Source organism: Indicator indicator, chromosome 30, assembly GCF_027791375.1.
Source record: "Indicator indicator isolate 239-I01 chromosome 30, UM_Iind_1.1, whole genome shotgun sequence".
Lineage (NCBI taxonomy): Eukaryota > Metazoa > Chordata > Aves > Piciformes > Indicatoridae > Indicator > Indicator indicator.
In genome coordinates this window covers 12,680,290-12,705,173 of record NC_072039.1, presented here as the reverse complement: position 1 = coordinate 12,705,173, position 24,884 = coordinate 12,680,290, and the positions used below count along the sequence as shown (strand labels likewise).

The window sequence follows — 24,884 nt, the reverse complement described above, 5'->3', positions numbered from 1 at the left end:
GATTTGATCAAGGCTTCAACAAGGATGAGCAAGCCCCCAGGCTGCCCAGCCACTTGCGTATGTACAAATGCCAGAGGTCACTTGGTCCAATGGGCACTGAAGCTAACATGGAGCTGCCCAAAGGGAAGCCTTCTGCCAGGCTATGACCATAAAGGCAGAGGCCAGGACCTCGTCTCTGGGGCAGCTTTCCTGCTCTGACCCCAGCTCAGACAGGCAAGGGCCTGGCCCCTTTGGTCCTTTTCCCATTGCCCTGTTGTTGTGGCAGGAAGGAGGGGAGGGAAAGGACCTGTCCTGACATCTTGAGGCCTGTCTGGACTGGTACTGGGCGATGTATCATGGCCTTACCACCACAGAGCCTCACTGGTGGCCCAGCAGCAGGAGCCTTGCTTTTCTTTCCTCTGAGAGCTTTCTCCTCAGGCCAGCCCAGCTCCTCAGCAGCCCTTCGGTTCTGCATTTCCTGAGGCTGCTGCTGCCCTCCTGTGTCTCAGGACTGAGCCAAGTTCAGGAGAGCTGCAGGGGCAGGGGTGAGCCTGGATGCAATGCCAGCAGGAAAGCAGCAGGCACTTAACAACTTCTGCTCCTCTTGTCCACCCAGTGTCTTCTGATCAACCCCACCAGTGAGCCAAGGGCAGGCTGATATTAATCCCAGCTTTTGCTTTGAGCTTGAGTGCAGAATTTGATCTGAGTTGTTCTATCAGGTCTGGAGAAGAGGGCTGCTGAGGAGCAGCTGAGGAGAACTGGGATTGTTTAGTCTGGTGAAGAGGAGGCTCAGGGGAGACCTTATTGCTGACTACAACTGCCTGAAGGGAGGTTGCAGCCAGGTGAGGATTGGTGTCTTCTCCCAGGCAAGCAGTGGCAGAACAAGAGGACACAGCCTCAAGATATGCAGGGAAAAGTTTAAGCTTGATCTTAGAAGTTCTTCACAGACAGAGAGATTTGGAATGGGCTGCCCAGGGACGGGGTGGTGTTGATGTCCCTGGAGGTGTTTAAGAGCCTGGATGAGGCACTTAGTGCCATGGTCTGGTTGATTAGTTAGGGTTGGGTGATCAGTTGGACTTGGTAATCTTAGAGATCTCTTCCAATCTGGCTGATTCTGTGATTCTGTGATTCTGTGATGCTGAGGGGAGATCCTCTACAAGTCCCTGAAAGGAGGTTGGAGTGAGGTGGGGGTTGGGCTCTCCTCCCTGAGGTTAGGTGATAGAAGGAGAGGAAATGGCCTGAAATTGTGCCAGGGGAGGGTTAGGTTGGAGATGAGGGAAAATTTCTTTGCTGCAAGAGTAGCCAGGGATTGGCACAGGCTGCCCAGGGAGGTGGTGGAGTCCCCATCCCTGGAGGTGTTCAAGCACTGTGTGGCCATGGCACTTGGGGCCATGGTTTGGTGGCCATGGTGGGGTTGGGTTGGTGGTTGGACTCAGTGGTCTTAGAGGTCCCTTCCAACCCAAACAGGTCTATGATTCTATCATCCTATGAGTTGATACAACCCAGCCTCCTCTCCTGACACTGGGAAGGCCAAGGCCATGGTATCTCACTTCCAGATGTAGTGCAGGGAGATAACCTTCCATCCACCTTCCATCTACCTTCCATCCACCTTCCATCCCTGGTGTCTGATCATTCCTGGTGTGACTGAGGCACAGCTTTGGCATGAAAGCAGTCCCTTGTAACACCATCTCCCCAGGCAGGAGAACTTTTGAAGAACACCTTGGAGCTGTGCATGGAGTGTGATCAGTGTGTTGCTGTTTGGCTGAAATCACCACATCTGTCAGATTGGATAGTTGGGAGAAGTTCTTCCCCATGAGGGTGGTGAGAGACTGGCACAGGTTGCCCAGGGAGGTGGTGGAAGCCTCATCCCTGGAGGTTTTTGCAGCCAGGCTGGATGTGGCTGTGAGCAACCTGCTGTGGTGTGAGGTGTCCCTGCCCGTTGCAGGGGTTTGGAACTGGCTGAGCCTTGAGGTCCCTTCCAACCCTGACAGTTCTGTAATTTCTATGATTCTGGAATTTAGAGCTCTTCAGCCCCCAGCACCTTCACTCCCCTGCATCTGTGCCTCATGAAACACCAGTTCTTGGAGGTTTCATGTAACCATTGCAGAAAATCTCTCTCTGTCTCCATGAAATCCTGGCAGCTCTCTGGGATTTTTTTTTTTAATGCCTTTTCTTTCCCTGATAATAAAACAATTTCCTGCTGAGAAATGTTTGGAGAACAGAAACTATTTGATGGGATGTGGCTGAGAGATGGGGAGGGGAAGCCCAGTGCTTGGAAGTGGGGGTGCTGCTGGTCCTATGGAGTGGACATCAGTGGTGGCTTCGTGTTTCAAGGACTGTGGTGGGGTTTCCATGTTGTGATTGGCACTAGCAGGGATTGGTTTTCTTTCTGTTTGGTATTTCTAAGACATTGAGGTGCTAGAGGGTGTACAGAGGAGAGCAACGAAGCTGGTGAGGGGTTTGGAGAGGAGCTTGGCTTATGAGGAGAGGCTGAGGGAGCTGGGGTGCTTTAGCTTAGGAGAGTTTGGCCAATTGAACTTTATCTTTGAAATAACAAATCCAATTATCCATAAAATGGGAGGTTCAACATGAGCCAGCAATGTGCTCTGGTGGCCAAGGCCAATGGCATCCTGGGCTGGATTAGAAGGGCTGTGGTTAGTAGGTCAAGAGAGGTTCTCCTTCCCCTCTGCTCTGCCCTGGTGAGGCCACGTCTGGAATATTGTGTCTGGGATTCTCAGTTCAAGAAGGACCTCAGGGAACTGCTTGACTGAGTCCAAAGAAGAGCCACAAAAATGATTAGGGGAGTGGAACATCTTCCTTACAAGGAGAGCCTGAGGGAACTGAAGCTCTTCAGCTTGGAGAGGAGGAGCCTGAGAGGTGACCTCATTGCTGGGGATAAAGATGTGCAGGGGGAGTGCCCAGAGGCTGGAGCCAGGCTCTGCTGGGTGATGCCCAATGCCAGCACAAGGGGCAGGGGTGGAAGTTGAGGCAGAGGAAGTTCCATGGAAACAGGAGGAAGAATTATTTCCCTGTGAGGGTGACAGAGCCCTGGAGCAGGCTGCCCAGGGGGGTTGTGGAGTCTTCCTCTCTGGAGATATTCAAACCCACCTGGATGTGTTCCTGTGTGACCTGCTCCAGGTGACCCTGCTCTGGCAGGGGGGTTGGGCTGGATGAGCTTTGGAGGTCCCTTCCAGCCCCTCACATTCTGTGACTCTGTGAAGAGGATTGATTGGAGACCTCACTACTCTCTACAGCTACCTGAAAGGAAGTGGGAGGGAGGCTGGTGATGGCCTCTTCTCCCAAGTAAGCAACAACAGCACAAGGGGAATGGCCTCAGGTTGCAGCAGACGAGGTTTAGATTGGAGATTTGGAAAAATGTCTTTCCTGAAAGAGTGCTGGGGCATTGGCACAGGCTGCCCAGGGAGGTGGTGCAGTCCCCACCCCTGGAGGTGTTCAAGAAATGAGTAGATGTGGCCCTTCAGGACATAGTCTAGTGGTCATGGAGGTGTTGAGTAGAAGGCTGGACTTGATGATCTCAGAGGTCTTTTCCAACCTTCCCAATTTTATGATTCTGAACAGGAAGGTGACTTACCTAGTCCCTAAGGTTTCCTAAGGGCCCTGTGCAGAATCTCCTCCTCCAGCTCCACTAAAGCATTGCCCTGAAGGAGTATTTGGGCTGTCAGTAGCTGTGTGCTAGTAGTAGCAATAACAAACTGAACTCAGTCCCCAGAGGGGTTTGAATCTCATGCTGAGTTTCTGGAGGTCACTTCATGTAAGAAATGTCGCTAAGAATAAAATGCAACTTCCTGACTGATTTTTACAGGGGGGAATCATAGAATCACAGAATGGGCCAGGCCAGAAGGGACCTCCAAAGCTCATCCAGTCCAACACCCCCAGTCAGCAGGGACATCCCCAACCAGAGCAGGCTGCCCAGGGCCTCATCCAGCCTCACCTTGAATGTGACCAGGGATGGAGCCTCAGGCACCTCCCTGGGCAACCTGTTCCAGTGCTCAGGCACTCTCATAGGGAAGAACTTCTTCCTGACATCCAATCTCAATCTGCTCTGCTCTAGTCTGAAGCCATTGTCCCTCATCCTGTCCCTGCAGGCCTTTGCAAACAGTCTCCATCCTTCCTGTAGTCCCTTCAGGTAGTGTTAGGCTGCTCTTAGGTCTCCCTGGAGCCCTCTCTTCTCCAGGCTGAACACCCCCAGCTCCCTCAGCCTGTCCCCATAGCAGAGCTGCTCCAACTCCCTGAGCATTTTCATGGCCTCCTCTGGACCCTCTCCATCAGGTCCAAGTCCTTCCTGTACTGAGGGCTCCAGACCTGTACACAGCACTGCAGGTGAGGTCTCCCCAGAGCAGAGCAAAGTGGCAGAATCACCTCTCTGGATCTGCTGGCACTGCTGCTTTGGATGCAGCCCAGGCTGTGATTTGCCTTCTGTGCTGCAAGCTCACACTGCCTGCTCATGTCCAGCTTCTTGTCCATCATTACCCTCAAGTCCTTTTCCACAGGGCTGCTCTCTAATACCTCCTCCCCCTGACTGTATTGATAGTGAGGATTGTTCTGGTCCAGGTGTAGAACCTTGCGGCCTGTCCAGGTCCCTCTGGATGCCATCCTGACCCGCTGGATGCCATCCTGACTCTCTGGATGCTATCCTGACCCTCTGGTGCATTGACAACACCACACAGCTTGGTGTCATAATCATGAAGCAAACCAGAACCAAACAGAGTGTTTGTGTTCCTCTCTGAACTTAGCATCCCTGAGCTTTGCACCTGTCTCCTTGGCCTTTTTCTGACCTACGGCCACCATGACCAGGGTACCTGGGGCACTCTGGCATGCAGCTGTCCTTCAGAATGCCAGGTAAAACCCTTTTGTTCTCAGGGCTAGCAACTGTTGGACCTTATTTCTTATAACTGTTAGATTCAAGGTGTTTGGCCAATGCTGTGAATTGGTTGCCAGAACCACAAAAAGGCTTTAAAGACCTCCTTCTCCTGTTCCTCCTCCTGCTCCTCCTTTTCCTCCTCCTGCTCCTCCTTTTCCTCCTCCTTTTCCTCCTCCTCCTCCTTCTCCTCCTTGTCCTCCTCCTCCAGGGTAGGTTTAAGCTGGCCATGAGTGTTTTGCTTTGACCTTTCAAACCATCACAATGAGGAACAATTTCTTCCTCAAAAGGGCTGTCAAGGCCTGGCCCAGGCTGCCCAGGACAGTGGTGGAGTCCCCATCCCTGGAGGGGTTTCAAAGCCCTGGAGCTGTGGTGCTGAGGGCCATGGGTTGGTGGTGCCCTGGCAGTGATGAGTTAACCATTGGACTCAATGATCAGAAAGGTCTCTTCCAATAAAAGTTCTGTGGTTCTCTAACAGACAATTTACTTTGGGTCCTTTTTTTCCAGCTCAAAACAGGGGAGCCAGGAAGGGACCCAGCTCTTGATCTTTTCCAGTTGTGCCACTCTCTTCTTGCAGCTTTTCATGGAGAGTCCCAGAGAGGAGCATGTGAGGCATCTCAGCCCCTTTGAGCTAGCTGAGGTGGGTGTCTCAGCCAGAGCTGAAGGCTCCTCACCTAGTGGGAAGCAGAGAGCTGATCTCAGAGCCCTTGCTGAGAGCAGATATGGCGTTGTCAAAACTGAGTTCATCTCAGGCTGAACTGGCTCCATGTCTGCAGCACTGCAGGTCCCCAGCAGGTGAGAAGCAGAGAGGAAAGCTGTGCTGGGAGGTTGTAGCTCTGATGTGGTTTTACCAGGTGTGTTAGAGTATGGGTGGGAAAACTGATGTCACTCTGAGCTCCCTTGTGTGCTTCACTGCAAGGAGCACTTAGGATGGTGCTGAAGGGCTGCTGGAGCTTTTCCACATCTGGCTTCTTCCCCTGGCTCTAACACCTTGGGGTGCCAGTGATGGCAGGCTGCATGGGCTCACAGCAGCAGAGCTAAATCCCCAAAGTTCAGCAAAATCAGAGAAGCTTTCCAGGTGGCTCAGGCTGCAGTGGTCCAGCAGAATCATAGACCTGTTTGGGTTGGGAAAGCCCTCTAAGATCATTGAATCCAACCAGCAACCCAGCACCACCATGGCCACCAAACCCTGGCCCCAGCTGCCATGGCCACACCTTTCTGGAAAACCTCCAGGGATGGGGACTCCACCACCTCCCTGGGCAGCCTGTGCCAATCCCTGACCACTCTTGCAGCAAAGGAATTTTTCCTGATCTCCAACCTAACCCTCCCCTGGCACAGCTTGAAGCCTTTTACTCTGGGTCTATCACCTGAGACTTTGGAGAAGACACCAACCCCACCTGGCACCTGCAGCCTCGGGATGGGAGAGGGTGTGAGTGGTGGGCGCACAGCTCGAAGAAGAGCTGCATGTCATTGGTATGGGACAAGAAAAGAAAGGACAGAACAGGAAGAAACAAAGAAAGAAAGAAAGACGAAAGAAAGAAAGAAAGACGAAGAAGAGGAAGGAAGACAAGGAAGAAGGAAGAAAGGAAGGGAAGGAGAAAGGAAGGAAGGAAGAAAGGAAGAAGGAAGGAAGGAAGAAAGGAAGGAAGGAAGAAAGGAAGAAAGGAAGAAAGGAAGGAAGGAAGGCAGAAAGGAAGGAAGGAAGGAAGAAAGGACGGAAGGAAGAAAGGAAGGAAGGAAGAAAGGAAGAAAGAAAGGAAGGAAGGAAGGAAGAGAAGGAAGGAAGGGAAGCAAGGAAGGAAGGAAGAAAGGAAGGAAAGAAAGCAAAGGAAGGAAGGAAGAAAGGAAGGAAGGAAGAGAAGGAAGGAAGAAAGGCAGGAAGGACAAGAGAAGGACAGGAAGGAGAGGAAGGAGGAAGAACGGAAGGAAGGAAGCACGGAAGGACGGAGAACGGAAGGAAGGAGAGCACGAAAGGAAGGGATGGCCAGGAAGGACGGACGCGGAAGGAAGCGACAGCACGGGAAGACGAACGGCAGACAGAAAGGCCGCACAGCAAGGAAGCAGGAAAGGACGGAAAGAAAGGAGGAAGCAAGGAGAACGACAAGGTACAGAAAGAAAGGAAGAAGAAAGGAAGAAGAAAGGAAGCAAGGCAAGGAGGAACGGAAGGAAGAAAGGAAGGGCAGAAGGAAGGAAGATAGGAAGGAAGGAAGGAAGGGAAGGGAGGAAGGACAGGAAGGAAAGGAAGGGCAAGGAAAAGGCGGACGGAAGGAAGGAAGGACGGAAGGAAGGAAGGAAGGAAGGAAGGAAGGAAGGCGAAGGCAGGAGGAGGCAGGCAGGAACGGCACAGGACGGCAAGGCAGGGAAGGCAGGAGGAAGGAAGGACGGCAGGCACGGAAGGAAGGCGAAGGACGGAAGGCCAGGAATGCCACGGAACGCGTCAGGAAGGGGAAGACAGGCCGTCCTGCCTGCATTCCGGCCGCCGGCCTGCCTTCCGTCAGGCCTTCCATTCCTTTCCTTCCTTCCCTTCCTTCCTTCCTTCCTTCCTTCCTCCCTTCCCTTCCTCCCCTTCCATTCCTCCTCCATTCCTCCTCCCTCCCCTATCCTCCCTCCCTTCCTCCTCCCTCACTCCCTCCTTCTTCCTCCCTCCTCTTCCTCTCCTTCCTCTTCCTCTCCTCCCTCCTCTCCTCCTTCCTTCCTCCCTATCCTTCCTCCCTTCCTTCCTCCCTTCCTTCCTTCCTTCCTTTCCTTCCTTCCTTCCCTTCCTTCTCCTTCCTTCCTCCCTTCCTTCCTCCCTTCCTTCCTCCTTCCTTCTTCCTTCCTTCCTTCCTTCTCCTTCCTTCCTTTCCTTCCTTCCTTCCTCCCTCCCCTCCCTCCCTTCTTCCCTCCCTTCCCTCCCTCCCTATCCTTCCTTCCTTCCCTCCCTCCCTCCCTCCCTTCCTCCCTCCCTTCTTTCCTTCCTTCCTCCCTTCCATTCTCCATCAGGTCTTGTAAGGCCTGTGCCTTAGAATCACAGAACTGTCAGGGTTGGAAGGGACCTCAAGGCTCAGCCAGTTCCAACCCCCCTGCCATGGGCAGGGACACCTCACACCACAGCAGGTTGCTCACAGCCACATCCAGCCTGGCTGCAAAAACCTCCAGGGATGAGGCTTCCACCACCTCCCTGGGCAACCTCTGCCAGTCTCTCACCACCCTCATGGGGAAGAATTTCTTCTTAACATCCAATCTGAATCTACCCACTTCTAGTTTTGCTCCAGTCTATCACTCCCTTACACCCTCAAAAGTCCCTCCCCAGCTTTCTTGGAGCCCCCTTCAGATCCTGCAAGGCCACAAGAAGGTCTCCTGGGAGCCTTCTCTTCTCCAGACTGCACAACCCCAACTCTCTCGGCCTGCCCCCACAGCAGAGCAGCTCCAGCCCTCTGCTTATCCTCATGGCCCTTCTCTGGACACATCTTCATGAATGGTTAAAAACCTCTTCTGCAGTGCCAAATACTTTGCTCTCAAGAAAGATATGTCCAACAAGTTATGCAATTACCATTATTAATCACCTTCTATCTTTACAAGTTGAAGGGAATCTTACTTTCCACTGGAATTTTTAGCTGATGAGCTGGATCCAGGCAGCTTCTTTCCCTCCTGTTTCAAGAGGGTTGGAGGGGAGTTAATTGCATCAATGCTTCAGGAGACAGAATATCTCCTGTTTATTAATCAATAATATCCATCTGGATTGTCTCAAACGATTCCCTCTGCATCTCCATGGATTTCTATCCAAAGTCAAAGCATTCTGAGCCCTGCTCTATCAATTTGGACATCTCTGGAAGCCTGGCTCCAGTGTTTCTAGCACCTATGAGTTTTCAGGAGATCAGGAATGTGAGTGGAGGACAGATGATGGGAGGAGGCTGTGTTTGATGTGTGGGAACAACCAAAGCAGGGTTCTTGAGAGCCCCTGCAAGCCAAAACCAAAGTCCTCTGACACCAACCATCTCAAGAAGATGAAAACCTTCCTCCTGTTCCCATTGTCCCTGGCCTCAGCGTTTGATCTGACGCAGGAGATGTGGTATGTGGCTGAAGTTGGGAAAGTTTATGCTGGCAAAGAGAAGAGGGGGAGGTAGGCTGAGTAAGCTGGGACTGAGCTTCAGGCACATAACACTCATGTCCCTGCTGAGAGCCCTGCATGAAGAGCAGGCCCCACAGTAAAGAGCCAGGCTTTGAGCCATGGGAGAGGAGCAAACACCAGACCCTGTACAGAGGTGAGCCCAGCAGCTCTGTGGGGCTGGGAGAGCCCAGGGCTGAGGTTTGGAGGCCATAAGCCCTGCTGCTGGCACTGGCCTGTGAGCTCCTTGGCCAGAGCACTGCATTGTCCCTCCTGCACGCCTCCATGCTCACACCCGGGCTCCAGCGTGGAGGTGCAGCCCCAGCTCAGCTCTTGCCAGCTCAGCTCTTGCCAGCTCAGCTGCAGCTGGGAGCTGGATTCTGGAAACCAGAGACAAGCCCTCCTGCCACTGGGGCCTCAGTGGCCAGAGGTCTCAGTTCAGTGTCTCCATGTAGGCTCAGATTTGACATTTTGCTTCCACGCCTGCAGAATGACAGAGGCAGGAGCACTTTGCTGGCTTGAGGCCATACTGCACCTTCTGCAAGGCCTGATGCTGGTATCTGCCCTCCTGACATCCCAGACACAAGCACTGCCCTTCAGGGGCTTCTCTCTACATGCTCTGGTTGCTTGGTTGCTTGGTTGGTTGGTTGGTTGGTTGGTTGATTGGTTGATGGTTGATTAATTGGTTGGCTGGTTGGTTTGTTAATTGGTTGACTGATTGTTTAATTAGTTGGTTAGTTGTTTGGTTGATGATTGGTTAGTTGCTTGATTGGTTTGTTGGTTGGTGGATTGGTTGGTTGGTTGGTTGGTGGGTGGGTTGGTTGGTTGTTGGGTTGGTTGTTGGGTTGGTTGTTGGGTTGCTTGTTGGATTGGTTTGTAGGTAGGTGGGTTGGTTGATTGGTGGGTTGGTTGTTGGGTTGGTTGGTGGATTGATTTGTGGGTTTGTGGGTTGGTTGATTGGTGGGTTGGTTGTTGTGTTGGTTGTTGTGATGGTTGTTGGATGGGTTTGTGGGTGGGTGGGTTGGTTGGTTGGTTGTTGTGTTGGTTATTGGGTTGTTTTGTGGGTGGGTTGTTGGGTTGGTTGGTTGTTGGGTTGGTTTGTGGGTGGTGGGTTGGTTGGTTGGTAGGTTGTGTTGGTTTGTGGGTGGGTTGGTTGGTTGGTTGTGTTGGTTGTTGTGTTGGTTTGTTGGTTTGTGGGTGGGTGGGTTGGTTGGTTGGTTGTTGGGTTGGTTTGTGGGTGGGTGGGTTGGTTGGTAGGTTGTTGTGTTGGTTTGTGGGTGGGTTGGTTGGTTGGTTGTTGTGTTGGTTTTTGGGTGGGTGGGTTGGTTGGTTGGTTGTTGTGTTGGTTTGTGCGTGGGTGGGTTGGTTGGTTGGTTGTTGTGTTGGTTTGTGGGTGGGTGGGTGGGTGGGTTGGTTGGTTGGTTGGTTGTTGTGTTGGTTTGTGCGTGGGTGGGTTGGTTGGTTGGTTGGTTGGTTGTTGTGTTGGTTTGTGCGTGGGTGGGTTGGTTGGTTGGTTGGTTGTTACGTTGGTTTTTGGGTGGGTGGGTTGGTTGGTTGGTTGTTGTGTTGGTTTGTGCGTGGGTGGGTGGGTTGGTTGGTTGTTACGTTGGTTTTTGGGTGGGTGGGTTGGTTGGTTGGTTGTTGTGTTGGTTTGTGCGTGGGTGGGTTGGTTGGTTGGTTGTTGGGTTGGTTTTTGGGTGGGTGGGTTGGTTGGTTGGTTGTTGTGTTGGTTTGTGCGTGGGTGGGTTGGTTGGTTGGTTGTTGTGTTGGTTTGTGCGTGGGTGGGTTGGTTGGTTGGTTGTTGTGTTGGTTGTTGTGTTGGTTTGTTGGTTTGTGGGTGGGTTGGTTGTTGGGTTGGTTGTTGTGTTGGTTGCTTGGTGGGTGGGTTGGTTGTTGTGTTGGTTGTTGTGTTGGTTGTTGTGTTGGTTTGTGGTTGGTTGGTTGTTGTGTTGGTTGTTGGTTGTTGTGTTGGTTTGTGGGTGGTTGGTTGTTGTGTTGGTTGTTGTGTTGGTTTGTTGGTGGGTTGGTTGTTGGGTTGGTTGTTGTGTTGGTTGCTTGGTGGGTGGGTTGGTTGTTGTGTTGGTTGTTGTGTTGGTTTGTGGGTGGTTGGTTGGTTGGTTGTTGTGTTGGTTGTTGTGTTGGTTTGTGGTTGGTTGGTTGTTGTGTTGGTTGTTGGTTGTTGTGTTGGTTTGTGGGTGGTTGGTTGTTGTGTTGGTTGTTGTGTTGGTTGTTGTGTTGGTTGTTTGGTTGGTGGGTGGGTTGCTTGGTTGGTGGGTTGGTTGGTGGGTGGGTTGCTTGTTGGGTGGGTTGGTTGGTGGGTTAGTTGGTGGATTGGTTGGTGGGTTGGGGGGTTGGTTGGTTGTGTGAGTAACATTACCCATGGCATCAAGACATATTTCATCCCTGTGGTGGCTTTCATGTGCTTTCTGCCTCCATTCTTCATGGAGGTGTAACTTTGGCATTGGCAGTGGTCACAGCAGTAGAGTTGGGCACTGCTTCTGATGAGGATCTCCAGTCAAAGCCAGAGGTTCTTCTTCCCTTGGTGGCATCCCTCTCTCTATCCCTCACTCTCCCTCAACCTTCTTGACTAGGAGATGCCAGGACTTTAGTGCTGAGGCTTTAATCCATTGCACATTTGGCTGTGATCCTTGCTGGGGTCATTTCCCAGCAGTTTACTCAGAGGGCTAGAAACTTGCTGCTTTATTTTTTGCTGTTTGTTTACTGAAAGTGGGAATTCTCCTTGAGCCACTTGACTACAGCAATGGCAGCCTTCAGCAAAACATAAGGTGACAGAAAATAGATGTATGGCTACAGTGCTCTAGCAAGGAGGGGTGAGGCCCCCTGTGTGCTGGTTTAGGAGAGGACACTCCTTGTGTAGCCTGAGGTTCTGAATCATAGAATCATAGAATCATAGAATCAATCAGGGTTGGAAGGCACCACAAGGATCAGCCAGTTCCAACCCCCTGCCATGGGCAGGGACACCTCACACCAGATCAGGCTGGCCACAGCCTCATCCAGCCTGGCCTTAAACACCTCCAGGGATGGGGCCTCAACCACCTCCCTGCACAACCCATTCCAGGCTCTCACCACTCTCATGGGGAAGAACTTCTTCCTCATGTCCAGTCTGAATCTCCCCACTTCCAGCTTTATTCCATTCCCCCCAGTCCTGTCACTGACTGATAGCCTAAAAAGTCCCTCCCCAGCTTTCTTGTAGCCCCCTTCAGATACTGGAAGGTCACCTAGGAACCTTCTCTTCTACAGACTGAACAGCCCCAACTCTCTCAATCTGTCCTCATAGGAGAGCAGCTCCAGCCTGCTCAGCTCCTCCAGCATGCTCATCCTGGTGGCCCTTCTCTGTCCCCAAGTCCCCTGTGCTTTCCTTCTCTTTAGCTTGGCTCTGTGGATCTCACAGATGTGAGAACTCTTCTCTTTCTACTTCATTTCTTTTGGGCACTCCTTCAACCCTACCATAAAAAGTCAAATTTCTCAGCAGTTTCATGACTGGAGACTTCCTGACCTCCATCATTTTATGCTCAGGGAAAAGAAACTCATTGCTATGGCTTGAGCCTTAACGACCACTGCCTATCTCTAGCCCTTGCTGGGTTATTCTCTGCATGCCTTGCAGTCTTTTCCAGCCTTTACCAGCAGAGCAGTGGCTCAGATCATGTTGTTTCACTGAGCAGCACACCCCTGCCACTGTGCTGTGGTGATGATGTGGTAACACACTTTTATTATGGCCCATAAAAATGCTTTGGAGCTCTTCCCCTCCAGATGCAACCTTTGGCAGAGCTGTGCTCCTGCTGCCCAGCCCCAGACCCCTGCAGTTTGCTGCTCTCTGACCATTCCTGCTATTAGCTTAGCATCACCTCCTCTCCCAGCACTGCTGGGCTGTGGCAAAATGCAGAATCACAGCATCACAGAAACATTCAGGTTGGAACAGAACCTCAGGATCCCCAAGTCCATCCCAGAACCCTACTCTGCAAGGCTCACCCCTAAACCATAGCCCTAAGCACCACATCCAAACTACCTTCAATCACATCCAGACTTGGGGACTCCACCACCTCCCTGGGCAGCACATTCCAACCCCTGACCACTCTTGCCATGAAAAAATGTTTCCTAATGCCCAGTCTAACCCTGCCCTGCTGCAGCTTGAGGCTGTTCCCTCTTGTTCTATCATTAATTACCTGTGAGAAGAGACCAGCAGCAGCCTGTCCAAGACAGCCCTTACAATCATAGAACCACAGAGCTGCTGAGGTTGGAAGAGAAATTTGGGACCATCAGGTCCAGCCCCTCACCAGAGCTCACAAGGCCACCACGGCTGCTGAGCCACTGCCACTGAACCACAGCCCTCAGCACCACATCCATGCAGCTTTTAAGCCCCACCAGGGATGAGGACTCCACCACCTCCCTGGGCAGCCTGGGCCAGTGCCTGAGAACCCTTCCTTGGGAGAAATTTCTCCTAAAATCCAACCTGAACCTCCCCTGGCACAATTCAAGGCCATTTCTTCTCCTGTCTCATGTTGCATGTGAGAAGAGACTGACCCTCACCTTGCTCCAACCTTCTTTCAGGGAGTGGTAGAGGTGATGAGGTTTCTCCTCAAGCCTCCTCTTCTGAAGAATAAACAACCCCAGTTCCCTCAGCCATTCCTCACCAGACTTGTTTTCAAGGCCCTTCACCAGCTTGGTTTCTCTCCTTTGACCTGCTCCAGCCCTCAATATCCTTCTTGGAGTGAGGGACCCAAAAGTGAGCACAGTGCTTGGGGTGCAGCCTCACCAGTGCCCAGCACAGGGGCACAATCCCTGCCCTGGCCCTGCTGCCCACACCATTGCTGATCCAGCCCACACATTGTGTCATCTTCTGCTGTACATCCTGGGAAGGAAGAGGAAGATCTCACAGTCTAAAATGCTTCAGAAAAGGTCTTCAAGGCACACTTGAGTCCCATGTCAATGAGAACTAAGGACAGTTCTAGTGAGACACCTGCTCAGTGTCTGGTGAACTGATGGAAGCTCTCCACACAAGGACACTCCACAACCTCTCTGGCCAGCCTGCTCCAGGCCTCCAGCACCCTCACAACAAAAAACTTTCTCCTCCTCTTCACATGCAACCTCCTGGCTTTCCACTGGCTGCCCCTTGTGCTGTCCCTGGGCACCACTGAGCAGAGTCTGGCCCCAGCCTCTTGCTCCCCACAGCTCCTTTAGCTCTTGCTGAGCATTGCTCAGCTCCCCTCTGGGGCTGCTCTTCTGCAGGCTCTCAGCCCCAGGGCTCTCAGCCTTTGCTCCTCACAGAGCTGCTCCAGGCCCCTCAGCAGCTTTGCAGCCTCCCCTGCACTCTCTCCAGCACTTCTCTGTCTCTCTTGAACCTGGACCTAGCACTCCAGCTGTGGCCTCCCTAGGACTGAATAGAGGGGGAGGAGAACCTCCCTTGCCCTACTGCCCACACTCTTCCCCATACACCCCAGGACCCCATTGGCCTTCTTGGCCACCAGGGCACATTGCTGCCTCATGGGGAACTTGTTGTCCCCCAGCACTCCCAGCTCCTTCTCCTTGGAGCTGCTTCCCAGCAGGTCCCCCTTCAGCTGTCCTGCTGCAGGAGGTTGTTCCTTCCAGGGCCAGGACTCTACACTGTTCTTGTTGAACCTCATGAGGTTCCCTCTGCCCAACTCTGCAGCCTGCCCAGGTCAGGCTCAATGGCAGCACAGCCTGAGGGGAGTTAGCCCTGATGACAGCAGACTGGGAGGCTGGCACACCAGAAGGCTTCCCAGGCAATCAGCAAGGGTAGCAGAGTTCCAGATTCCCCCAGAAGAAGCCTACCACATCAGGAGCACTGCCCTGTGCCACGGCCACTTCCTCTGCTCCAAATGGATCTTACCCCAATTGCCAGCCCAGTATCAGCACTACCTTCTTGGTGGGGCAGCCAAAGTGTTGTTAGCCCCTGGGATGGAGCAGCAACCTGGCAGCTGGATCGATCTCTGGCACTCTGCCTGCCCTGGATGGCTGCAGGATGCCCTTCAGGGCAGCTTCCCAGAAGACTTCTGAGCAAGCAGAATCTGCTTTCTAAGCACAGAGCTCCCCAGGGCCATGGTGGTTTGTTCCTGGATTGTCTCCTCCTGTTTGGAAAGCAGCTTAGCAAAGAGTGATTGAGGGAAAAGGGAAGTGGAAGGGAATATGGCTCAAAGTTTCCACTCAATCCCCGGAAGTTTCAGTTTCCACACTCTGGGTCGTCTTTAGCTAATGAAGTCACAGAGCAATTAGAAGTGAGAGTGCCTTGGCTCTGCCTCTTTGGTTTTGACTTGCAGTTGTTAGAAGGTTTATCACTCATTTATTATGAGGCATGGTGAGAGCCAACACTGCAGCAGAGCCAGAAATGAGCAACCTCCTGCAGAATGTACTGGGGTGAATCAGGAACTAATTAAACTGGGAGCTAGGCTAAGTGCAAGACAACTGAACCTCAGCTGTTGCAAAATTCTTCCTCTACTGCAAGATCTTTCTCATGGCTCCAGAGTCTTGGATCCAGAGACTTGCCTTCTGAATAACAGTAAAGCACAAAGGAGGTGAGGTGGGTTGAGAACTGCCTGAAAGATAGAGCTCAGAAAGTTCTGGTCAGCAATGCAGCCTGGTTGGAGGCCTGAGGCTCTTGGTGAGCCCCAGGGTTCAGGACTGGCTCCAGTCTTGTTCAGCATCTTCATCAATGACCTGGGTGATGGGATGGAGTCGGGCCTCAGCCAGTTTGCTGTGAGGGTGCTGGAGGCCTGGAGCAGGCTGCCCAGAGAGGTTGTGGAGTCTCCTTGTGTGGAGAGCTTCCAACCCTCCCTGGGCATTGTGATCCTGGGCAAGTGAAGCCCTCTCCAAGGAGGACAGAGAATCACAGAATGGGTTGGGTTGGAAGGGACCTTAAAGCTCATCCAGCTCCAACCCCTGCCATGGGCAGGGACACCTCCCACCAGCCCAGCTTGCTCAAGGTCTCATCCAGCCTGGTCTTGAACACCTCTAGGGAGGGGACAGCCACAACCACCCTGGGCAACCTGTGCCAGTCTCTCCCCACCCTCGCTCTCAACAATTTCTTCCTCATCTCCACTCTCAGTCTCCCCTCTCCCAGCTCAAAGCCATTGTCCCTCTTCCTGTCACTCCCAGTCCTTGTCAAAAGTCCCTCCCCAGCTCTCCTGGAGCCCCTTCAGGTACTGGAAGTTTGCTCTAAGGTCTCCCTGGAGCCTTCTCTTCTCCAGGCTGAACAGCCCCAACTTTCCCAGCCTGTCCCCACAGGGGAGCTTCTCCAACCTCTGATCATCTTTGTTGCCTCCTCTGAGGGTCTGTGTGGGAGCCTTCTGCAGCTTAGCACAGCAGCTTCCTGCACCGCTTACTGCCCCTGCCCAGAAAACCAACACAGCTTCAACACCAAAGCTCTGTGCTGTGTGGTGCAGAGTTAGTCACAGCTCCTGTGGGCAAGGAGTGACGTTTCAGGACCTCTTTGGGTTTGAGACATTGTGTGAAACCCTCCCACTGACCTTCTTTGCCTTCCTCATGCCCCCTCTCTAGATCCTCCTGCTGGAGACTGCGGAGCGAAGCCCGGCGCTGGAAAACAACCTGCCCATCACTGGGACTGCTGCCACCTGGTATGGAGACCTGCTGCCAGATGCCTTCCCCCTGCTGAACCCTGGCACTGTGCTCAGGAAGAGAGTGGGGTCTGCTGGTAAGCACAGCCTGCTCTCCCCACATCCCCCAGCCCGACAGGGAGTGGGCACAGGGCAGGCAGCCTGTGGGTGGCTCCAGGCCTGCCCTTGGCACCCTCAGCATGGACACCTTGCCTTTGGTTCTTGCAGAGACTCAGTGCAGGGTGGGACAGTGGTCAGCAGGCAAACCTCCCTCTGGAGAGGTGTTTGGAGAGTTCTCAGCCTCTCTTTTAGGGTCAGAATTGACATTATTTTGTCCCCCAGGTTTAAGGACTGGGAGATAAAAGGGTAGAGCCCTGGGGCTGAGAGCCTGCAGAATAGCAGCCCCAGAGGGCAGCTGAGCAATGCTCAGCAAGAGCTAAAGGAGCTGTGGGGGGCAAGAGGCTGGGGCCAGACTCTGCTCAGTGGTGCCCAGGGCCAGCACAAGGGGCAGCAAGGGGCACAAAGTGGAAGCCAGGAGGCTGCATGTGAAGAGGAGGAGAAAGTTGTTTGTTGTGAGGGTGCTGGAGGCCTGGAGCAGGCTGGCCAGAGAGGTTGTGGAGTGTCCTTGTGTGGAGAGCTTCCAACCCCCCCTGGGCATTGTGCTCCTGGGAAGCTGCTGTGGATGCTCTGCTTCAGCAGTGTTTTGTGCTAGCTGACCTCCAGATCTCCTTTCCACCCCCCCCATGCTGGGTTCTGTGATTATTGAGCTTCAGAGAGAAGATTCCTCCAAACCAGTTCAGTCAGGGCTGTTCAGTCTGGAGGTTTACTGTTGCCTCTTGTCCCTCCCTCTCTGCCAAGCTGTGAGCACAGAGATGCTCACACACTGATTGTGCAGCCTCATGGATAATGAGGGAATCCAACCTTCTCTAACCCCACCTCACACCATCCTTCTGGCTGCATCAGGCTGGGTATGATTTCTTCTGGGCCCCTTCCCACTGCCCACACAGGGGTGGGGGTCACCTATCTCAAGGAGAGGAACTTTCAGCTTTTTCCCCATGTCTGTGCCCCTCCTTGAGTTCAGGCAGTGCTGAGCAGGCTTTTTCCTGGAGGAAAGCAGCTAAGCTCAAAAGCTAAGCCATTGATCTCCATTGTGCCAGCCCCAGTGGCCTGGTGCTGTCTTGTTTTCTGTTGGCACTGGCAGCTTGGGGAGGGTGGATCCTGTTCACCTCAGCTGGGTCACCCTGCCTGCCTGCCTGCCTGCTCCAGTGCCCATGGTTCAAGCTCAGAGGCTGTGGGTTTGGAGGCCTGAATGAAACATTCCTGAGGGATCTGCAGAGAGCCATTGGGATCAGAGTGGGACAGCTCAGCCTCACCTCCTGAGAGCTGATTGCAGCATTTCCCTGCCTGGGGCAGGGAGGGAGGCAGAGCGCTGGGGGGGGGTGATCCTGGCTTTTATTAGGAGGAAAAACTTTCCCAGGGAATCACAACAGCAGCTGCAGGCTGTGCTGTGTGTGTTCAGTGTCCCATAAACATGCTGGGCTGTTTTATGATCCCTCTTGTGGCACCACCACAAAATACACTGAGAAGGAAGAGCTCCCTGGGAGCTCACTTGGCCAGACACATCCCCACGCAGCGAAATTCCTTGACCTTGGCATTCTCCCTGCAAGATCCCAGCCCTCTGCTTCCAAAGCCCTATCTGTCAGTGGCTTTGCTTGCTCCCACAGAACTTCTTTACCCTCTGTAGGGCCTAGTTTGCCTTTTTTTTTTTTCTCCCCTTAATCTTTTCTGTTTGTGTGTTGGACTGAGCCAGTTTGTTATGGCAGCCCTTCGTGGCTGCAGCAGCCTTGGAGCAACCACCACAGAGCAGATGTGGTCCATGTTTAGAACTTGACAGGATGCCACAACGTGGAGGGAGGTGGTTCACTAACAATGTGTTCTGCAAAGTGTTTTCAGAGCCACAGTGACAGCAGCCAGCTGGATGGAATGAGAGCCCTTTCCCCCCGGTGTCCAGTGTGTGCTCACTCTGCCTTCTCCATGTCATTTAGTTTTGCTGTCACAGGATCTCTGCACCTGCCCTTCTCTCCCCTAAAGCCAAGCCAGCAGAAACAGGGATGGCTCTGTCCCTTCTGCTCAAAGTCCTCTCCTCTCAGAGGCTCCTTGCCCAGCCAGGAGCAGCAGACTCCACTCACCCAGGCAGGGATGCAAACCAGAATGGATCTCCTGGAGCATTTCCATCAGGAGATGCTCTCCATTCTCCAGTGCCACAGAATCAGATACTGCTTTGGGTTGGAAGGGACATCTAAAGGCCACCCAGTCCCTGCCTGCAGGTGCTGAGGCAGCAGTTTGTTAAATGGAGTAAATCAGTCAATGACTCATGGAATGCTTTAGGTTGGAAGAGGCCTTTAAAGGTCATCCAGTGCAGCCTCCCTGCAGCCAGCAGGGATGTCCCCAACTAAAGCAGCTTGCTCAGAGTCTCAGACAACCTGACCTGGAGTGGTTCCAGGATGGAACTTCAACTACCTCTCTGGACAACTTAGGCCAGTGCTCTCACCACCATCGGTTTCATCACCCTCCACCCCTGCAGTACCTCCAGGAGGTGATCACCTCCAGAAAACAGGTCCTTGAACAGGTCCTTGCTTGCTCTTACACTTCCCTCTGCACCAGGGGAGGTCCAGGTTGGTTATGAGGAAAAAATTCTGCCCAGAAAGGGTTCTCAGGCACTGTCCCAGGCTGCCCAGGGAGGTGGTGGAGCAACCACCACAGAGCAGATGGAGAGGTTTAAGAGCAGATCCATGGAGGGGTTTAAGAGCTGTTTGGATGAGGAGTTTAGGGCCATGGTCTAAGAGCTCTGTGCATGGAGATGTTGGGTTATGGTTGGACTTGAAGATCTTGAGGTCTTTTCCAACCAGCATTTCCAACCAACCAGGAATAACAATCCTGGAGTAATAAGTGGGACTCAGGCAGGCACTGGAGCCCTTCAGGTCAGGACAGTGTCTTGCAGCAATTAGGAGTAATTAGCTGAGCTGCTTATTGACACATGATTGCCTGCTCCAGCCTGCCTGAGCTCTGTGGCCCTTACTTTGCTAAGGACCTGTGGGGTTGCTTCATGGATCTGGGTCCACATCTGGCTTCCTTCCTTGCCCACACCAGTTCCTGTCCACGATTCAGAGCCAGCCCACTGGATTTGGGGGGAATTTCAGGCAGCTGTGCTCAGGGGGGTGGGGGCTGTTGCCCATTCTACATGATTTCAACCCTGTGTTGTGACCTGTGGCTCAAAGCTGGCCCCAGTTCACTCACAGAGACTGCAGACCTCAGGAGATCTTTCATCAAGTCTGGTATTAGAGGAGGTGGAAGTCAAACCTGAGTGTCCTCTGGGCCTGTGGAAAGCTAAAACTCTGCTCCCCCTCCACCCCCTTCCCCAGAGGTTGCTGTGAAACGTTGCCTGCTTTGCCCTGCTTCCAGTTTTCCAGCCAAAGCAAATCCAAATCTTAGCTTGGGTGACACCAAGGCTCCCCAGAAAGGGCAGAACCTCGGTGCCTGGCACAGAGAGACCTGATGGGGACTGGATGCTGTGAGTGGTGGGAGTGCTTTTGGATGGCCTCACAGCTGGGGGCTGGCTGACACCTCTGCAGGCTGCAGTCCAGCAGAGCCTGCTACTGTTTCTTGGGGAGGTTGTGTGCTCTGGGAGCGCAGGGCTGAGCACAGACATCAGCTAAGAGCACTCAGGGCTGCTGAGGCAGCTGCTCTGCTGGCCTTCCCCATCAGCTTGTTAATCAACAGGACACATTTTACGGAGTGCAGAGAAAATAAACACTCAGCCTGAGCCACTTGGCAGCAAGAGGCCTCATTTGTCATAACTTTTTCCTTTGTGTTTTGTTTGTTTGTTGTTTTTTTCTCTCTTTCTTTCCCCTGACCATCTTAACTAGAGCCTAAAGGACACAGAGGTGCAGAGGAGCAGCTCATACCACAGGGTAAGTCAAAGGCTTCTGCTGATGCCATGCCCAGTCCTGTGCATGATACATCCCACAAAGCAGAAGGGGCTTCAGTGTTTGCAGCATCACAGATAGAGAGGCTGAGTTTCTTCTCTGGGTCTGACCTGATCATGGACTGCTCTGCTTTGAGAGGGGGAAATGCCAGCTTCATCCTGGAGACCTTCAGTTCTCCCAACACAACAAGGATGGAAAGCTCTGCCTCACAGAGGATGCGTGGCTGGAGCAAGCAGGATGTGTGGGATGGAATTACAAAGTCTGAGCATGATGGGGTTGGAAGGGAGCTCTGGGGATCATCCAGTCCAACATCTGCTCAAGCAGGGCACCCACAGTAGCTTGCCCAGGAGCACAATGCCCAGGGGGGTTGGAAGCTCTCCACACACACTCCACAACCTCTCTGGGCAGCCTGCTCCAGGCCTCCAGCACCCTCACAACAAACAACTTTCTCCTCCTCTTCACATGGAACTTCCTGGGTTCCAGTCTGTGCCCACTGCCTCTTGTCCTATCCCTGGGCACCACTGAGCAGAGTCTGGCCCCAGCCTCTTGCCCCCCACAGCTCCTTTAGCTCTTGCTGAGCATTGCTCAGATGCCCTCTGGGGCTGCTCTTCTGCAGGCTCTCAGCCCCAGGGCTCTCAGCCTTTGCTCCTCACAGAGCTGCTCCAGGCCCCTCAGCAGCTTTGCAGCCTCCCCTGCACTCTCTCCAGCACTTCTCTGTCTCTCTTCAACTGGGGAGCCCAGACCTGGACCCAGCACTCCAGCTGTGGCCTCCCTAGGACAGGTTAGAGGGGGAGGAGAACCTCCCTTGCCCTGCTGCCCACACTCTTCTTCCTGCAACCCAGGAGACCTTTGGCATCCCTGGTCACAGGAGCTCTCTGTTCCTGTGGACCTAACCCTGTTATCATCTTCGTGGTGTTGCCTGCAGGGCACTGGGAGCTGCTGGGCATGGTTTTGCTAAGCTCCACACAAGCAGAGTGTTCTCTGCTCCTGCTCAGAGGAAAGGGAGCAGATGATGGCTTGATGACAGGTCAGTGACAGGGCCAGGTCTCAGCACATCTGATTTGGTCTCCAGCAGCAGAGTGCTCACCATCTGCCTTCCTGTTGCAGGTTTTCTTTTGCCCCATGGCTTTCTTTCATATTTGTAGAGGATAAATACTCACCATGGGCTTCAGCTCTCTGAAAGCCACTGCACTGCTTTATGCCAGCAGAAGATTGGGGCTGTTCCTTTCCCTACCCCTCTCCCCCTGAGTGCTTTCCCCTTTCCTCTCCCCTTTGCACTTGTCTCTTTTGTGCTGGTAACTGCATTTGGCAGCAGGGTGAGCATTTGCCTGACACATTGCTCACTGCTGCTTCTCCCAGCCTTTCCTGCAGCATTTTGCACCTCCAGGGAAGGAAGTGCCAGTTCCTGTCCAGCTCTGCTGCAGCAGGGTGATTGAGGGTGCTGGCAGCAAGTCATTGCTCATGGTCTGTAGGAGTTCACAGCAGTGACTTAGAGAGGTTGAACTGAAGGATTGAGGCTGATATGGAAGGGAGGAGAGTTCTGACCCAGCTCTGTAGCACAGTGTGACAGCCTTGCAGATCAGGGGTTCTGCTCTTCCTTCTCTGCTGGAAGGAATTCACTGCAATGAAGTTTCAGGTGTGTTGGAGGGGTTTGGTAGGGTGGAGAAGCTGTTTGTGATGCTGTCACCAAATACTCTTCCTCTCTTACATTGGCTCCTAATCCCCTGTCTGAGCTTACCAACTACAGCATTATCTGACAGGTGAGCCCCTTGATTCACAGGAAGGTCTGCAGGTTGTGTCCTAAGGGTGACCAACCTGATAGGAGCTAAACCTTGAGATCAATTCACAGAATTCCAGCATGCTGGGGTTGGAAGGGACCTCTGGAGCTCATCCAGTCCAAGCCCTGCTCCAGCAGGGCACCCACAGCAGCTTGCCCAGGAGCACAATGCCCAGGGGGGGTTGGAAGCTCTCCACACAAGGACACTCCACAACCTCTCTGGCCAGCCTGCTCCAGGCCTCCAGCACCCTCACAACAAACAACTTTCTCCTCCTCTTCACATGCAACCTCCTGGCTTCCACTTTGTGCCCCTTGCTGCTCCTTGTGCTGTCCCTGGGCACCACTGAGCAGAATCTGGCCCCAGCCTCTTGCCCCCCACAGCTCCTTTAGCTCTTGCTGAGCATTGCTCAGCTCCCCTCTGGGGCTGCTCTTCTGCAGGCTCTCAGCCCCAGGGCTCTCAGCCTTTCCTGAGGGATAATTGCTTTGTTCTGATAAATGCAGAGCTGTTGGATGAATGTTTGGGTGGGACAAAGTTTGTTGCCCCAAACGGTTTGTCCAACACCTTGAGTGGGAACCAGATCTGAATGTGGGAGCTGCAAATCCTGGTTAAATATGGAGCCTGTGCCCTCTGGCCTCAGCTGTGGAGAGCTGTTTGCCAGCTTGTTTCCTTTAGGTGGATGGTTGCACTTGATGACCTTAAAAGTCTCTTCCAATCAAAACTCTGATTATTTTTTCCTCCTCTCCTCCTTCTCCCATCCATTCTTCTCCAATCCCTACATGCAGCATCTTCTCCAGGCACTGTTCTTGGAGGGTCCAATACCTCTTCTATACCAGGGCTGGGGAAGGACAGTGCTAAGGTTTTTCAGTAAATCACTTGTCCTCTGATGGGTCATGGCCAGACACAACACACAGCCTAAAACCTGAGCTGTGATTGCACTGAACTTGGAACTCAGGAAGATCTTCCTCTGACGTAGTAGCTTGGATTGAATTGAACCTCATGAGGTTCAATAAGGCAAAGTGCAAAGTCCTGCACCTAGGTCAGGGCAATCCTTGATATCAATCCAGGCTGAGGGTGATGAGACTGAGAGCAGCCCTGCAGAGGACTTGGGGGTGCTGGTGGGGAAGAAGCTGGACAGGAGCCAGCAATGGGCACTGGTGACACAGCCTGGGCTGCATCCAAAGCAGTGAGGCCAGAGATGGAGAGAGAGGATCCTGCCCCTCTGTTCTGCTCTGGGGAGACCTCGCCTGACCTCAGCAGTGTCCTAACCTCCAATTAATTTCCTTTCTTGATGTTTTCAGGGCTTCCAGGACAGGTTGGTCCTCCAGGCCCAGTTGGACCAACTGGTCTTCCAGGACCACCAGGGCCAAAAGGAGAGAAGGGACAACCGGGTGAGAGGGGCCCAGCAGGGCCACCAGGTAAGTGCTGGAGGAGAGCACTGCTCCCAGGATGGGAGAGATTTCACTTTAGCCAAATTCCCTGTGCCAACAGATCATAAAAGGCTGCAGACACAGGAGATGTTGAACATCTGGAGCTGGCATTGAATCCATTCCAGCAAGTCCCTTGGGCCCTGCAATCAGCCAGCAGCTCTCAGAGCAGGCAACCACCTCCAGGAGCAGTGACAGCCTGTCCTGCAGAGCTTGTCCCAGAGAGGTGCAGAGCAAGGTCCTGTCTCCCCATCCTGCTCCGTATCTGATCTCTCAGCTCTGGAGAAGACCTTTCCCTGCCTCCCCCTCTGGCCCTTTGCCTGTTTGATCTCCCTTCCCCTCCACCAGCTGTGCAGGCTGCCAGATGGCAAACTGGAGATGCTTCTGAGTGGAAGGGTGTAGCAGTGTGAGGGCTGAAATCCCCCTACCAACAAGAACCAGGCTGGCTCAGTCTGGAAGCAAATGCAATCTGTGTTCACAAGCAGATCTACAATCTCTGATGCAATGCAATGGATCTGTACAAATAGACACAATTCACAACATTTACAAATAGATACAATCAACAGAAAAGCACAACCCAGCTCCCTTTGCTTCCCCCAAGGGGCCTCCTCCCCACCCAGAAGGACCCCCCTGGCAGAAGGCAGAGAGTCAAGAAGCAGAGAGGCTGTTAGACTTAACTTGGCAAGGTCAGTGTGTTCTCTTCAGCCAGAAAAGAAGCAGCAGCAGCCAGACAGCCTAGCAAGCTGAGGCAGCCTCAGACTGCTCCAACTTTGTTTTGAGTAGAGATTCTTAAACATTTCTACCCCCCCAGTGGAAGTGTTTAGAACAATCATTCTTTTGCTTTCTTACACCCAATAGTGACTTATTTACATTCCTTCACCTCACTCTGCTTGAACTTTGAGAAGAAAAATGAAAAAAAAAACCAAAACAATTCTAAACCATCACAAAGAGGAACAAAAGGCTGGCAGGGCTCTTGCAGAGGGCAGCCCATGCCTCAGCTTGCTGCATCCCCAACATGTTCCCAAACCCTTTGATGAAGGCAATGCCACACATCAGGAACCAGAGCTCAGGCTGAAAGGCTGTGCCTTGTGAATCTGATCTCAGGAGAGCTTTGGAACTTGAGGGTGGCCCTGAATTCTCTAGGGTCCAGCACAGAAGCATT

General features: G+C 53.0%; 1 protein-coding gene across 1 annotated transcript in view; it reads left to right on the top strand.

Moving 5' to 3' along the window:
* COL26A1 (collagen type XXVI alpha 1 chain) overlaps positions 1-24,884 on the top strand; it is a 252,016-nt gene that overhangs the window by 200,555 nt on the left and 26,577 nt on the right. The window contains exons 6-8 of the mRNA XM_054394356.1: positions 16,479-16,632; positions 20,461-20,505; positions 23,597-23,713. Of these exons, the coding sequence (XP_054250331.1) occupies positions 16,479-16,632; positions 20,461-20,505; positions 23,597-23,713 (316 nt within the window). The remainder of the gene's footprint in view (positions 1-16,478; positions 16,633-20,460; positions 20,506-23,596; positions 23,714-24,884) is intronic.